The sequence below is a fragment of the Mixophyes fleayi genome, chromosome 1, assembly GCF_038048845.1.
Source record: "Mixophyes fleayi isolate aMixFle1 chromosome 1, aMixFle1.hap1, whole genome shotgun sequence".
Lineage (NCBI taxonomy): Eukaryota > Metazoa > Chordata > Amphibia > Anura > Limnodynastidae > Mixophyes > Mixophyes fleayi.
The window spans coordinates 250,290,739-250,307,751 of NC_134402.1; the positions used below are offsets into that span (position 1 = coordinate 250,290,739).

The following is a 17,013-nucleotide window of genomic DNA, read 5'->3' on the forward strand; positions in this document are numbered from 1 at the left end:
AACACTGCCACAGAATGTCAATGGGGTTAAAGTATGGATTTCAATTTGGTCATTCCAAAATTGTTTTCTATTTTTCAGTCATTCAGTTACAGTTTTGCTGGTATGCATAGGTTAGGATCACTGTCCTGTTGCATGGTCCAATTTTAGGCAAGTTTCAGTTGGAGAGATGGTTCACATTTTACTTTAGAATACTCTGTGTTATACAGAGGAGTTCATGGTTAAATCAATGAGTGTGATGCGTCCTGGTCCTGTGGCTGCAAAATAAGCCCTTAATCATCACCCACCAGTATGCTTCACAGGTGGTATGAGGACTACTTGTTGATATGCTGTTTTTTTTAACAAATATAGCATTGTGCATTAAGATCAAACAACTCCACTTTGTTCTCATATGTCCAGAGGACAATAACCTAGAAGTCTTGTGTTTTGTTCATATGTAACTGTGCAATCCTAGCCAAACTGTTTTGTTTTGGGGGGGGGGGTTTGGGGGGGGGGGGGTGGGGACTGGCTTTTCCAGGATGCCCTTACAAGAATCTCATTTTGTTCAGCCTTTTTCTGATGGTAGACTCATGAACTTTAACTTTTACTATGTTGACAAAGGCCAGTATCCCTGGATGTAGCATTTGGTTTTTTTGCAATTCCTCAGAGTCTCATTTGATCTTTGGGTGAATATTATGTGATGCCCACTCCAGGGAAGCTTGGAAAATGTCTCCAATGGTCTCTATTTGTAAAAAAAAATAATAAATAATTGTTTTCAGTGTATAAAAATGAATTTTACATTGCTAAGAATTTGCCTTACAACGCTTTCCAGACAAATGAACAGCAACAATTGCTTCTCAGAGATCATTGCGGGTATCTTTGTTTCTTGGCACAGTGTTAAAATAAACCACATTGCTCCAGAGTGATCTGTTCAAGGTCCTGATTTTATATGGAGTTGGTAGCAAATCCTGATGATCAAAAAATTACTTAGTATGTAGAATTTTCTACCGCAATTACTGCCATGATCTACAAACCAACAAAATGTTGCATAAAACATCTATGCTAATGAAGCTGTAAAAATCAGAATGGGATCATCCTCCAATATGTGTGTCAGGGACAAATTGCAAAACTTTTCAAAACAAAATTGCTGTTTTTTACATTTTATTTTCTGTTTACAAATGGTACCTAGTGAAAACATACATAGGATATGTTTCTAAAGAAAAATAATAGCGGGCAGTGACCAATATCCGGATGAAGTTTTGCCTATCTAGAACAAATGAAAAAAAAAAACACTGACCATGGTAATTTACATCTAAAAAACTGTTTTTTTTTACTTTACAATTTATTTATGTCTGATCTCCATTTTAAAAAAGTAAACAGAAGTCTTAAATTATTTAGAAAGAACATTCTCTCATTTAATACACATGCTTGTTCCTTATGTTTCCAAGTAATTCAGTTGACAGGTCTTGAGGTAAATCTAATAAACAGCAGAAAATAAATAAACTGTATAAATATGATGTTTACTGAACTTCAATATTAGTATTTAAAAAATGTATGCTTGCAAATGTACAGTAAGCCATAGCAAGCAATTAGAAATTTGCATTTGTTACTCATTATTAACTTGCAAGTGACTAATCACACATAGTATATTATTGCCTGCTAAATGTTAAATTGAATTGGTTAGATTTACACCATTTTATTACCTAATGCTTTTACGTTTTAAGTCATTTATGTTTAATTTATTCTATTGAGCTAATTTCATTTCATATAGTTTAGGCTTCATCTTGTATGTTTTACCCATTCATGGTGTTTGCAGTAGTGTACAGTAGGATGTGTTTTATAATTATTTATAGCTGAGTCTAATGAAATATGAGCGCATGTCTTTGAACTCATGGAAAAACTGTCTTTAATAAGAAATACAGTCTCCCTCTTGTGATACTGAAAATTTAGCGTGTTTCTTAGGTCTTAGCAAGCTAAATACATTAAGTAAGGTGCCAACTATGTTTCTAGTATACCTTTCACTTACACACAGTGAAGGCAACCATGTCATACATGCACTTAAGGGGGGGGGGGATCCAGTTCATAGAACCCCCCTCCCTGGCTGAGGCAGCTCATCCCATGGGCCTTTGCGGAACTGTCAAAGTCGGGGGACAGACTCTTGGGGCTAAATGTATTAAACTGCGAATTTGTCAAATCGCTCATATATATATTGAACAAGCTTTATTTAAATTTCACTTATGGCACACACATGTACACCGATCAGCCACAATATTAAAACCACCTAGCTATTATTGTATAGGTCCCCCTTGTGCTGTCAGAACAGTTCTGACCCATCCAGGCATGGATTCCACAAGACCTCTGAAGGTCTTGTATCTTGTGGTATCTGGCACTAAGACAGCAGCAGATTCTTTCTGTAAGTTGCGAGGTGGGACCTCCATGGCTCGGACTTGTTTTCCAGCACATCCCACAGATGCTCGATCCGATTGAGATCTGGGGAATTTGGGGGCCAAACCAACACCTTGAACTCTTTGTCATGTCCCTTAAACTATTCCTGAACTATTTTTGCAGTGTGGCAGGGTGCATTATCCTGCTGAAAGAGGCCACTGCCATCAAGAAAAACAGTTGCCATGAAGGGGTGTACTTGGCCTGCAACAATGTTTAGGTAGGTGGTACATGTCAAAGTAACAACCACATGAATGCCAGGACCCAAGATTTCCCAACAGAACATTGCCCAGAGCATCACACTGCCTCCGCTGGCTTGCCTTCTTCTCACACTGCATCCTGGTGCCATCTTTTCCCCAGGTAACCAACACACACACACACGGTCCTCCACACGATATAAAAGAAATTGTGATTCATTAGACCAGGTCACCATCTTCCACTGCTCCATGTTCCAGTTCTGGCACCCTTTGTAGGCACTTTTGGCGGTGGACAGGGGTCAGCATGAACACTCTGACCAGTATGCGGCTACGCAGACCCATACGCAGCAAGCTGCAATCCACTGTGTGTTCTGACACCTTTCCATCAAAGCCAGCATTAACTTTTGCAGCAATTTGTGCTACAGTAGCTCTTCTGTGGAATCAGATGGTCTAGCCTTCGCTCCCAATATGCATCAATGAGCATTGGGTGCCCATGACCCTATCGCCGGTATCACCGCTTGTCCTTCCTTGGACCACTTTTGATAGGTACTAACCACTGCATATAGGGAACACCCCACAAGACCTGCCGTCTTGAAATTGCCCTGACCCAGTCTTCTAGCCATCACAAATTGGCCCTTGTCAAAGTCGCTAAGATCCTTACACTTGCCCATTTTTTCTGCTTGCAACACATCAACCTCAAGAACTGACTGTTCACTGGCTGCCTAATATATCCCATCCCTTGACTGGTGCCATTATAATCAGATAATCAATGTTGCTCACTGCACTTGTGAGTGGTTTTAATGTTGTGGACGATGGGCATATTTATATCTAAATCTATATCTCTCTCTTTCTCTTTCTCTGTATATATATATATATATATATATATATATATATATATATATATATATATATATTCCATGCTACCACAGTGTTACAGGGATAATTTTGAAACCTCCCTTTCACATCTATATCTTGTATTTACCCCTGCATGTAAGAAATCGTAAGGGTAAGATGCAAGTTACAAATAGAACGTCAACCAAGATTTATACATGTTATACATATATAACTTTTCCCATTTATTACGCTGTTAACATTATAATTTATGCCATCATTCTCATTATTCTTTGTAGGCTGTAATGGGTTTCAGTTTAATATCATAAGAAAAAAATAATAATAAAACACTTAGCTGAGAAATGTCAGAGGATTAATGTCTGTCAGTACATTAATCATATATAGAAAGTCTGCAACTAACAAACTACAAAGTGACTTACTGAAATAAATTATTATGTGTAAAATGTAAAAGGAATGTTTCATTCAAGTTATTTTGTATATTATTTGTTGAATTTCTCACTGTCATAGTGATAAAGTAAGCTTAGAAACTACAATATTTTAAAAAGATTCTTATCCTGTGGGCAGCAGACAGGGCAGTAATGTAGTAAGTTTACACTCAAACAACTAAAAGCTTAATCCATGCAAGCAGAACTTAATATTGTATTGTATATGGCATGAATTGAGTTCCAATTACCCATTACATATTGGGATTTATGGGATGTTACTTCCTATACAGTGACTAGTGCTGATATTTCGAAAAAGAAAAACAAGGCTTTGGCCAAGGTGCCATAATGCCATCTCCTTCCATCACTGTGTGCCCTATACATACAACAATAATTCACATGTATGACACTCCAACAAGCACACAACGCATGATGTATTTTAGACAGAACATTTTTATTCTCTAGAAGACATTGTAACCCTACACAAGGGCTACTTGGATGCTGACAAACAGACAGCATTGTTATTTGTGCAGACTGTCCAATTAGCTACTTTTTTTGTTCTGTACAAATACTGCTTCCTGTCAGGAAACTAAGACTAAAAATAAACAAATATAGATATGGAAGGGGTGTGTACAGCATATATCCCAAATTTGAGACATGCCGAATTGGGACAAAATAAGTCCTGACAAAACCCCGCCCAGATTCTCATGTAAGCATACACTTTTGGGTGAAACCTCACCCCCTTTTCCTATAAGTAACGCCTCTTTAAATGTCTGCCCATTGTGCTGACCCATCAAAGTCGGGACAATTGGCAGGTATGGTGCAGAGCAAATTAAACATGGTTATAGTTTTGTTTTTATGTTTAAGTTCACTGCTAGTAGCACATTTTTAAATCTATAATGAATGGTATGAAGTGCATAAATGTATATGATGCTGTAAGCCATATGGTCTAGGCATAAGGATTGTGTTTATTTTCCTCCCCAACTAACCTATGCCTCACAATGATAGAAATATGGCTTTAACATCCCTTTGAATATGTCTAAAGATGAGTTTGTTACACAGCAGCATTCTTACTTACATTTTCACTGACATAACGGATTTTTCCAGGGCGACTCCATTTCTGTATTATATCTCATTTGTTCATCATTTTAAAATGGCTCCAAAGGGGGTGTGACATGATCACATGACCACAATCTCTAAAACTACGGCTTCACACAGCCACTGCCTTTCTGCTGTGAGACACACAATGGAGCCTCAGGGAAAAGCAGCACCATAGTTCCGGTGAGGGGAGCACTGAGTGAGGTGATTTTTGTTGACCATAGTGCATGGAAGAGCAGTTTTAACATTAATTTTTTCTTACTAAAAGGTTAGAGCATTTATATTGAAAAGACGCCCATCACAAAATTCTTAGTTCAATTTGGGTCCACATTAACATTCAGTTATGAATCATCTTCTGAATTCAAGAAAGACATTTATATCTCTTGAGAATTGTAAATATAGCTTTATATGTATTCAGATTTATTTAAGCACACTATGGAGTTGTGTTATTCTACATGTATAATCTCTGTATATTAAAACAATCAATAAAATATGTTGCTTTTTTAAATAAATAAATACTTATTTATAGGTAGCTACAACATAGCCCATATGACACAATCCTTATAAGAACTTCCCTATAAACAGAGCAGACAACATTACCTATTTTAGGGGAAAAAGACAATTTACTAAACCATTATGAGTTTGACCCATTGGTTACATATCTTTTGGATAGATCTGTATTAAATATTGGCACGGTACAGAACGAAATAAAACTCTTCTTCAGAAGGATCTCTGAAAACTACTATACAAAGAAGAATCTACTCCATGTCCAAAGAGTACACGTCAGTTTACATTTTTGTGGATTATTCTTAAGCATCAAATACATGGTTAACAAAGTTAGACTCGAACCCTTTAATGACATTGTAACTAAACTAGCCACTACTAACATCACTAAGGAATGAGTTAAATAGTCCCTAGTTTATGGAGAGATTGCATTCTCAGCCCATAAATTGGCCGCTGCCTCCATGGTGTGTAGACAATGGGTACAAATAACGTCCCTACTTCCTCCTTTCCTTTTACCAAAGCTTCTTGTTTGGTCATTCTGGAAAATCTATATTTCTTCAGGCTTCCCTGTATTTGTTTACAGATATGGAAGTACAAATATATTTTACCTACACTATCTAATGAAGATGAGAAGGAACAGAGTTCGATGATGAAAACAGGTATTGAGTTGTAATTATATAAAGTAAGGCAATGTTTGCTGCAAATACATTTATTAAAATAGATTTGAATAGGTTTTACAACTTCAAACAGTTTTTATTTATTTGCTTATACATCCTCTACTACCAAATTGTAGTAAATGCATTGTGGTTTTTTTCTTTGTAGCTATAGTGGGCAGAGCTGTATATATATGTTTTTTTTTATTTTTGGATACAACACAGCTTAATTATATTCAAGGCAACTATGCCTGGACAATGTCATCTAAAGCTTAGATAATTATATTACCTTGTTAACTGTTATGGTAACCCATAATACAGTTATTTTTATTATATTCTAAATAAACCATAAAAACTGTTAGACATTATCTGCAATTAGGCTTACCTGTAGCCATCAATAAAACTTGCGTTGATATAATCTGAGCCCTCCACACCACGGATTGGCTGTAGACATACCCTTGTGGATTCATATGGCATAATATTAACAAGGCGATTTTTGAATTTATTACATGGAAGATTGGCACTGATGAACCGTGACGTGTGTGCTTTAGAACTAGCGAGGCGCTGGAAAAGAAAAGCCCTAACATTAGATATTGATAGAAATAATAGATTTTAGTATATTTTACATGGGGCAGTGACTCCAAATAGTATTCATTTTGTTTCATCAGACCAATGTTAACAATAATTAGAGTCATAATAATTCAGGTTTATTGGTCTCAGAATAAGTGTACAAATAAAATGTTTTTGCTTTTCATAAGTAACAAATGGCTTGTATAAGGTAATCCCCTTATCTTGGTGTTTTCCTTCCGGGCTTCACATTACTCATAATAAAAAAAATACATACTTAATTATGAAACACTGAAAAATGTAATTCTATAGCATTTTGTATTTACAAAGCCATGCCCCTATAATTATAACTCTCACCCCTGACCTCAGTTCCTGTTACATGTCCATTGTTACAAAAGTGTTTCAGAAACTGAATGACTGTTTCCACTTGAACATGAGACTTGCCTGGTGCTCTGATTCTAAAGTACTGGCTCTGTTGGTTTTCAGCATTCTATCATTTGGAATGTTGGACAACCATCTGATTATTATTTTGACAATTATTTAAGCTTGCAGATCTAGAAAGCTATACATATATAAATAAGAAGATGCATGAGCCAAAAGTAAGTGGTGCTTTGTTACTGGAAACTCATTTTTCAGGTTCATCTTCCCTCTTTGTTTTGTAGAGGCAGAATGTTATACATTTTAGACCTATTTGCCTACTCATCATCTGCCATTTAATTACAGATGCTTTTAATAAGTACATTAAGTAACTACATATCAGATGCAATACTGTACCTTAAATTCTAACTCCATCCCTGTGACGTTCTCTCCGGATTCTATCTGTGTCAGCTTTTGAATATATGCATACAGGTTTCTAGCTGGCACTTCGGTATTTCCACATGTCACTGCCTCCAGCAGTGCATCATGGATAAAGATATATTGGTCCTCTGTTTGAACCATGTAATTTCTCTGAGCTCTCATTAAAGTTACATGACCGTAAATATCTACAGTTTTTTCATGTCGTATCCTCTCCAGCATGGCATCTATTACAATGAAGCAGCCTGTCCTGCCCACTCCAGCACTAGAAAGGGGAAAAAAAGACAGAATAAACATTTTTAAAAAGTGAAAACCAACTGGCCACCTACTAACAGCACTACAATGAGTCACATACGTTATATCCATTAATGTGAGAAAAAGTATTTTTCATGCTTTAATATATACTCATATTTATACTGTTTCAAAGATATCTCTAAATCCCTTAGCACATTGCTGCCCAAGTATTTTCACGTACAGTGCTACATATCTTGTATCTAGATGGTCGAGGCCACTATATGATTTAAACCATATGTCAGACAATAAAGTCTATAGGAAGATTAGAGTCACACAACAGGTTTTGTTGGGAGACCCATGTTCCATGGGTCACCAGTGGTAGCGCCCTGCCTTAGCAACATACCAATAAGATGTAATGAAAAAATTTAGCTCTGGGGCGTACATTTTGAACCAGGCACATTTTTACACCTGATTTAAGGTTGCACATATCTTAATATGTGTAAAAACACAATTCTGGGCCTTGTTGTCTAATATACTGCATCTGTGTATTCCACTTAATCCTTAGCGATAATACACCACTCACTCACATGCATTCTGCTCCATCTGTATATATTATGATGCTAGTGTGTTGTACAATTTATTCTCTTTAGTTATTTCTATCTGTCTCCTGCTTTGTTTGTTGGAAGCTTGCTAGCAAATGAGAGAAAAGACATAGGTTCGCTAGACATTCTATTAGAAAGATGGCACCTGCTATGGTAAATTTGTGAAGTCATTTTAATATGCATTGTTGTACTTGCCATTAATTATCTACTAGATCTTCATACGATATATGGCCAGGAATGTTTTAATCAGACAGAAATACATCTAGAAAGGCTTTTTATTCTTACTAGTTTCAAAGCTAAATACCACTTTGTGTTTCTTTCCCACTAAAGAGACCAATCAAACGATAACAGGAGCATAAAAGTATAGCATCTTAATTAAGTGTGGATCCTCCGAGTGCTTTAATATGAATTCATGCAAGTCAGTGTCATAATGAAAACTGCTTGGTACAGCCATGAAAATGCTAACGGACACCTTTGCTAATGGCTTCAAAGAGATCTCAGAAAATAAGATGTGACATACCAGGATGACATTTACACATTTACCCAGAAATGGTATTAGTCACTGTTATCTGATCATTAAGAGAGAAAACCACAGGGATTGTGGTTTTAAATTAATGTTGCTTCACATTGTAATCATTTTTAACAAGTTGTCTCACCAATGTCTGGTATGCATAGTAATGATTCATTTTGTAGTAGCTATATTATATTGTTCTGTAAAGTAGAACTGAGACTTTGTCAATTGTCATGTGCCACTGAGAGGCAAATAAATATCAAAGCTACCCTGACACATAAATATGTGCAAGAGTAGTTTATAGGGCAATAAAAAAAAGTTGTATCTAATTTTGTGGCAGGACAAAAAATTATGTACAAGACAATGGTATTCTGCAAATCATAACAGTATGAATAATTTTCTTTTATGTTTTCCTATGTTGTTTAAAACTTACTTGTTTGTGGCTTTTCCAAAATATACAGTAAATGCATAAATATACTATTAAAAAGGCAACATAGTTCTGACTTATTTTACTAATGTACTGCACTCAATCGGCCCTAACTCAACTTAGCAGAAAGAACTTGGTAATTTACTATATCAAGGGTACCTTAATTGTTCTTTAAATTATGGTTTTCTGTTCCGTTATTAAAAGGCCCAGACAGGTTGCATGATTGGCAACTATCCTGGGGACAATCCCATGTTTTAATGATTTGTCTCTGGAAACCTTTGTTCCTGTTACAGAATAGTTCCTTTTATTCCCTGTGTTGTATGCAGTTCTCATTCATAGTTCCTATTAAATGGGCTCTATAAGCTAAAGCTGCAATCCCATGAAAAAATTAGTTGTGTTTTTTTAACTTAAACCATGGAGCTAGACTATAAGAATAATCCTGGTATTTACCATTTCGGTAAATGATTTATAATTCTGCACAGTGTCATGTGACTACCATGACAACCACAGTCATATGGCACATGATGTAATGAGCAGAGAGGCATAGGAATTCCCCTCTGAGCTCTCTCTTCTCTGTGCACATATTATATGTGTGTGTGTGTTTGTGTGTGTGTGTGCGCGCACAAGTATGAGATTGGCAGCCATGCTTTGCACCCTTCAGAATAGTTTTGAAAAGGATATCATGATTTGATCATTTGTTGGAGGACACCTAAGAAAATGACTTATAAGGCACATAATATACTATTTAAAGAAAACTAAACCTTCTATGTGGGATTGCAGCTTTAATATTTACTGAAGGGCAGCATTTACCATGGAAAAAATCTACTTCCAGTTAACATGCCATGAGGAAGGGGTGACAGGGCATAAAGGTCAGCAGAGAGTGCACACTGAATGACATGCTTAGCTCCACCTGCACAGCAGCAAAGTGTACCCAAATTTGAATTTTGTTAAGAATGCTGAGCAGACTACTATTCTGTATTCAAACTAATCAATATAGACTGCTTTTTTTCGCCAGATAAAAATATCCATCTAGGGCCTAAAACAGACTGGAAAAGTTCTAATGGACTTTTCTACAAAAGTTTACTATAATAAAGAAACTTAAACTGATGTGACATTTACCAAATCAATGTTATAAGGAAATAACTGAGTAAATTGTAGTGGAAGATTCACATGGGATTAATGTTTCATGTTGAGGTTTTTCATAAATTACTTCTTAGGACCAGAGATCCCCCCCCCCCACACACACACACACACACACTGGATTTTGGTATGGCCACGCAAATAGGTGTTTGATTTAACCTGTGGCAGTTAGGTTAAAAAGGTATATTCAGATGATATCACTGTATGGCAGGCAGTGACTATAGCATCAGACACTATGTTACCCTGCTGTCTGGAGGAAGTCATGGGATCACTGCCAGGGTATATGAGCCTGCAAATGTAAGAATTATAAATCTCCAGTGACTGCTTTGAGTTCTAAGGAGAGTTGCCAGGGAAATGAATGCTGTGCTATAAATCTACAGAAATTACAGGGCTTTAAACATGTGTCATTTTAATAGAAGTTACCAGTTACAGTAAGGAAGCAGCAGATAGAAGATAGGATATGTACATTTGTTGGGAAATCACTGGGTGCAGCTTATTAATAGGAAATATTCCACAGAAAAAAGTAGAGAGTGCATTGCATCACAACAGAAATATGATTCATTTTACTTATGAAGTTGTAGTCCTCAGTGATGACATTGGGACACTGCAGCTAAAACGCACACTTCAACAGGAATGCCAACTGCCATTCTGCTTGGGTGAGGCAGTACTCTAACTAGACCCCTTGTACTATTAAGGACAGGAGCAGTGGTATTGTAGAGCCCCTTAAACCAGCCTAAGCCAGAAAAAGAAATAAGTTCTCTTTCTAGCTTTGCTGGCCCTTATCTAGTCTCATAAGTGTATTTCCAGTAGAGATGGTCACTGACCCCCGTGTTTTGGTTTTGGATTCGGTTTTGGATCTGGATTACAGTCGTGTTTTGGTTTTGGTTTTGCAAAACCGCCATTGCGTGTTTTGGTTTTGGTTTTGGTTGGTTTTGTTTTGCTATTTTGTTGGAAAATCAATGTTTTTGGGCCTAAAATAACCCAATTTAGTGCTCCAACTGTTTTAGAGATAAGTAATCTAATTGTAGAGGTAATAAATCATCCAAAAACAGTTTAATTATTCGTTGGTAGGCCTTCATTTATTCTACACACAAAACAGATTGTCTTCCTCTCCATCTATGCATATTGGCAATGCAGCCATCGTCTTTGGATGTATATTACACCCTACACTTATAGTTAAATATGTAAAGAAATGGAAAAAGGCAGTTTGCTTTCTGTCTCTATAGGCTCCCCTCCACTTGTTTAAAAAACCAAAAAATTCAGCCATTATAGACTGTACAATATTAATTGAAATGGACAAAGCCAGTTTGGTTTCTGGCTCTATAGGCCCCCCTCCACTTGTCGAAAATACAAAAAAATTCAGCTGTTATAAACTGTACAATATTAATTTAAATGGAGAAAGCCAGTTTGGTTTCTGACTCTCTAGGCCCCCCTCCACTTGTATAAAATACCAAAAAATTCAGCCGTTATAGACTGTACAATATTAATTGACATGGAGAAAGCCAGTTTGATTTCTGTCTCTCTAGGCCCCCCTCCACTTGTATAAAATACCAAAAAATTCAGCCGTTATAGATTGTACAATATTAAGAGAAATGGACAAAGGCAGTTTGGGGTCACTCTGTCTATGACACCCTAACTTTAAGGAGAAATTGGCCAAACAGCAGCCTTTCAAGACGGTACGTGATATGGAAATGCCACAAGTCCCTTTCCTCTTTGGGGGTAGATTGCACCCTACACTTACATAAAAAGTTTTAAAAAGATGTTATCGTCATCATCTTCAGCTTCACCCTCACCCTCATCAGTGTATACATCACCATCACAGACTATCAATTCATCGCCGCTTGAATCCGCCATTAGAGAACAGTCAGTGCTTGGATGTCTTGGATGGTGAAGGCCTTCCTCGTGGAAGATGCAGTTCATTTTTATAAACATATCTTTCTCAACATTTTTGGGAAGTAACCTTCTACGGCGATCACTGACTAAGTTCCCTGCTGTGCTGAACACTCGTTCAGAGTACACACTGGAGGGTGGGCAGCTTAGGTATTGCAAAGCAAGTTTGTACATGGGTTTCCAAATGGCCTGCTTTTCTTCCCAGTAAGGAAAGGGACTGTCTGATATTTCCATATCAACTACCTCTTGAAAGTAATCCTCCACCATCCTTTCCATGTTTATACTCGAATTGGATGGAGTTATGGGCAAAGTGACACATTTTTTTGAAAAATCCTTCAAACCAGCCCAGATGTTAAATTGTTCAGGTCTGCCCCCTGCGTCTTCCCTGCTTCTTTTTGGGAAATTTATTTTTTTACGAGCAGCAGCAGCTTGAGAAAGTGAAGGAGGACACGCTGTCAAGCCGAGGCCCAGTTCAGCGGCCAACTTGCTGAGCAATAGCTCGTTGCAAAAGTTCACATCTCGCTCATTTACAAGTAAAGACTCAATGTAGGTTTTAAACCTTTGATCAAGCACAGTGGCCAAAACGTACTGATCCGAGTTCAAGATCTTAATAACTCGAGGATCATTGTGAAGCGAATTAAGTACTTGATCGACAAGGCCAACATAATTTGCTGAATTGCTTTTTTTCAGCTCTTTCTTCATTTTCTCAAGCTGCTTTTCCAATAGTCTACTTAAAGGAATGACTTGTCTCAAACTAGCAGAGTCTACACTCACCTCACACGTCACAACTTCAAATGGTTTCAGCACCTTGCACAGGACTGAAAGGATTCCCCACTGTGCAAGAGTGAAATACATCCCCCCTCCTTTCCCAATGTCATGGCTTGTGCAATATGCTTGGATGGCTTTACGCTGTTCCTCCATCCTCTGAAGCATGTACAGGGTGGAATTCCACCTAGTTACCACCTCTTGCTTAAGTTGGTGGCAGGGCAAGTTAAACTGCTCTTGAAGCTGCTGTAATCTCCTACATGCTGTGGCTGAATGCATGAAATGGCCTGAAATTTTACGGGCCACCGAAAGCATCTCCTGCACCTCACGGTTATTTCGTAGGAAGCTCTGCACCACCAAGTTGATGGTGTGAGCAAAACAGGGAATATGTTGGAAATCACCCAGCTGTAATGCTCGCACTATATTGTTGGCGTTATCAGAAATGACATACCCTGGGGAGAGTCCGAGTGGTATAAGCCATGCATCAATCACATCTCTCAGTTTGCGTAACAAATTGTCAGCCGTATGCCTGTTAGTGAAGCCGGTGATACAAAGAGTGGCCTGCCTGTGACAAATGTTACGTAGTGGTATACATGCTGCTGCTGTTCCTGCTGGTGAAGGTGAATGACCAACCCAGTGGGCTGTCACAGTCATATAGTCTTTGGTTTGGCCACTTCCACTTGTCCACATATCTGTGGTTAAGTGGACAGTTGGCAGAATGGCATTTTTCAGCGCAATCTCTACATTTTTACACACTTTTTGGTATAGTTGTGGAATTGCTTTACGGGAGAAATGGTGTCGCGATGGAATTCTGTAACGCGGACACAAAACCTCAATTAACTGTGAAAAACCAGCTGCGTTTATTGTGGAGATTGGACGCAGATCTAACACTAACATTGCAGCCATGGCGTCTGTGATTCGCTTGGCGACTGGGTGACTGCTGTCATATTTGCTTCCCCTCGCAAATGATTGTTTCACAGTTAATTGCTGAAATGTAGGACTGCTCATTTTCTTGACCTGCCTCTGGGATGACGATTCACCCCCAGCAGCAGCAACAGCAGCAGCAGTGGGACTAATGCTTTCTTCAAAGGAATCAATAATAGTGCAGGAGTCATCCAGCCTTAAGTGGGATGTCGGGCTAACTCCGAGCGCTACTGAGGATATTGACGAGGATGGCGTGGTGGGTGTATTTTGCAGCCGTCGGTGAGCGGAGGTTCTTAGCTGATGAAGGAGTGCTTGTATTCTTTTGGGAAGAACTTTCAGCTTTTCCCAACACTTTGCCATGAACTCTCGTTAAATGGCTTAACATAGACGAGGTTCCAAGATGGTTAAGGTCCCTCCCTCGACTGACTGTGGCTTGACATACACTACAAATGGCTATACAAATGTTGTCTGGATTTGGGTAGAAATTATTCCACACATAAGAAGTGGATTTATTTGCCCAGGCATGACAATGGCCTTTTTTTTGTCACGTGCCAGAACTGCTGCCACTGGTGCAGGACTTACACAAACAACCTCATCCTCATCAACATCCTCATTAGCGCCCTCGTCGCCTACACAAATCTCCCCCTCATCCTCTTCTAATTCCAAAGTGGCATCCTCAATTTGGGTATCACCGGCTACACTCGGGCTATTAAGGCACACATCAGCAGAATACTCACGATTAGACATCCCACTGTTGAATGGACTCTCCACAGGGATTGTTGACATTTGTGAATCAGAGCAAACATTCTCCTCTAATGCCTTACTGTTATCTTGCAGCTCGGCTTTGACGCGTAACAGTAGTTGTGCACCAATTGTAGGCTGGGTAACTTTTTGGGATCTGCCACTAATAGCCAAAGGTGAAGGCCTCATTCTCTCTTTGCCACTGCGTGTGTAGAATGGCATGTTTGCAATTTTTTTTTTATCGGCAATTAACTTTTGCTCAGTAACACTTCTTTTTCGCTTCAATACAGTAAAAAATTTTTGGGTTTTGTTTTTTGCACTGATTTGGAAACAATCTGTTGTTTGACATCGCCTTGGCCAGATGACGTACTGGGAACACTAACATCAGGACTGGTGACAGAACCTGGTTGCTCATTCTGATCATATGTGGACTGCTTTGAATCCATTCTGAGCGCAAAGCACTTGTAGTGGTAAAAATTATTTGGTAGATACTGCTGACAGATATGACTTTTGACAGCCAGAAATATTTATGCACAATTATGGGGGACACCCCAAAAGCACTGAGGAGTGCTAAAAATTAGTTGGTAGATACTGCTGACAGATATGACTTTTGACAGCCAGAAATATTTATGCACAATTATGGGGGACACCCCAAAAGCACTGTGGAGTGCCAAATATTAAAAAAATAATAATAAACCTTTATCCTCCTCTCTTCTCTAGCGATTTTTGTTAGAGCAATTGCAAGAAGAATATTGGATTCTCTGTCCCTGCTCTAATCAGCCTGTGACTACACCCTGCTCTCTCCCTCTGTCAAATGGCGATGGATTACTGTGGAGGCGTGTATTTATAATGTTAAAGTATCGCGAGAACCGAGCCCCGAGATCCGACGATGTCACAATGACGTTCAGCCTCGATTTGGATTCGGAGCGGTACTCGGATAAGCAACATTTGGGTGGGTTCGGTTCTCAGGGAACCGGACCCGCCCATCTCTAATTTCCAGCCCCACTTGATGATGTATCACATGGGTGTAATAGCATAGCTTCCCCTCTGATGCTGGCAGGTGAAGCTCAACTTGGCTCCTCCTGATGTGCTTTAGAAACCTGCCTAGCACCCTGCCCTCTTCCTGGGACAGTGGGAGGACAGTACAAATACATTGTTTCCAGTAACGGGTAAAAGGAGCATAGTCATACCATTTATGAGCCATAATAATGCCAGATATGGTTTAATATATATCATTTCCATATATAACAGGTGTGACTATTGTTCTCTCACTATAAACAACAAACCTGATAATTGTCATTGCATTTATCCAATAAACTTCAACTGCTAGCACAGTAATATCCTTTGAGTCCCAGGCATGACAAGCATTTAATTTAAGCCTTGCTGTCAATCAGACGTAAACTTTATCCACACTTGCAATAGCATTTTCCCCTGTAGTGTATTTACTGCTAACGTAACCTGGGGATGCACAGTTTATTTATTACATTTTAAAGACTGTCCCAGTCCAACGTTAAAATAGTTCTCATCTAGAGGCCTCAGTGGGAAAGTAATTTTAAAATAGCGTTCTCCTTATTTTCTTTTATTTATATCTGTATTTTTAAGGGTTCTCGTATCCACCATCTGTTGCTAACACAGTTACCAAATCTTATGTGGCGTTGCTTTTATGCAATATAATACAGTTAAACAATTGCATGATGATCATTTTTTTCTAAAATAATGACTTGCTTTTGGTTGTGGACCAAATATTTTCAATCCCAGCTGAGCGTGACATGTTGCAGGATATTGTATGGATACAGAATATATGTGTAAGGGATATAGGTACAGCTGGAAAAGCTCAACTATACCCCTGTCCAGATCCCCATTATTGGGTTATAAAAACATTTTTACATTTCCTGCAGATGGTCGAATTCTTTTCTTCACCAGTAATGCTCATTCAGAATTCATTACGGACAGCTGCTGGCTGTGATATAATGAAATCGCTTGTAGACACAAAAAAAAATACACTGCAGTCGCTAAGATCTCCTCTACCTTATTCAAACACACTATGAGTAAACAAAGACTCGCTGATGCAGTGTGTGCCCACAAATAAAATAACTCATTACATGGATTTATGTAGATGAAATGGCTTAGTGTGTATCTGATAAAATAATACAATGAAAGTGGAAACAGATGTTGGAAGAAAACTGCAGACTGTAATTTGATTGTGATGGTATTCTTTAGATGAGGCCTGTCCTCAAAATGCAACAGCATCAGATTCCTCTCTCCTATCGGCT

At 38.3% G+C, this 17,013-nt stretch overlaps 1 protein-coding gene across 29 annotated transcripts in view; it reads right to left on the reverse strand.

The window, feature by feature from the left end:
• Window positions 1-17,013, reverse strand: part of PTPRD (protein tyrosine phosphatase receptor type D) — a 1,423,918-nt gene that overhangs the window by 16,993 nt on the left and 1,389,912 nt on the right. For all 29 annotated transcript variants that reach the window (XM_075209451.1, XM_075209482.1, XM_075209417.1 and 26 more), the window contains 2 exons: window positions 7,486-7,771; window positions 6,530-6,708 (listed from right to left, as the gene is read on the reverse strand). In XM_075209451.1, coding sequence (XP_075065552.1) covers window positions 6,530-6,708; window positions 7,486-7,771 — 465 coding nt within the window. The remainder of the gene's footprint in view (window positions 1-6,529; window positions 6,709-7,485; window positions 7,772-17,013) is intronic.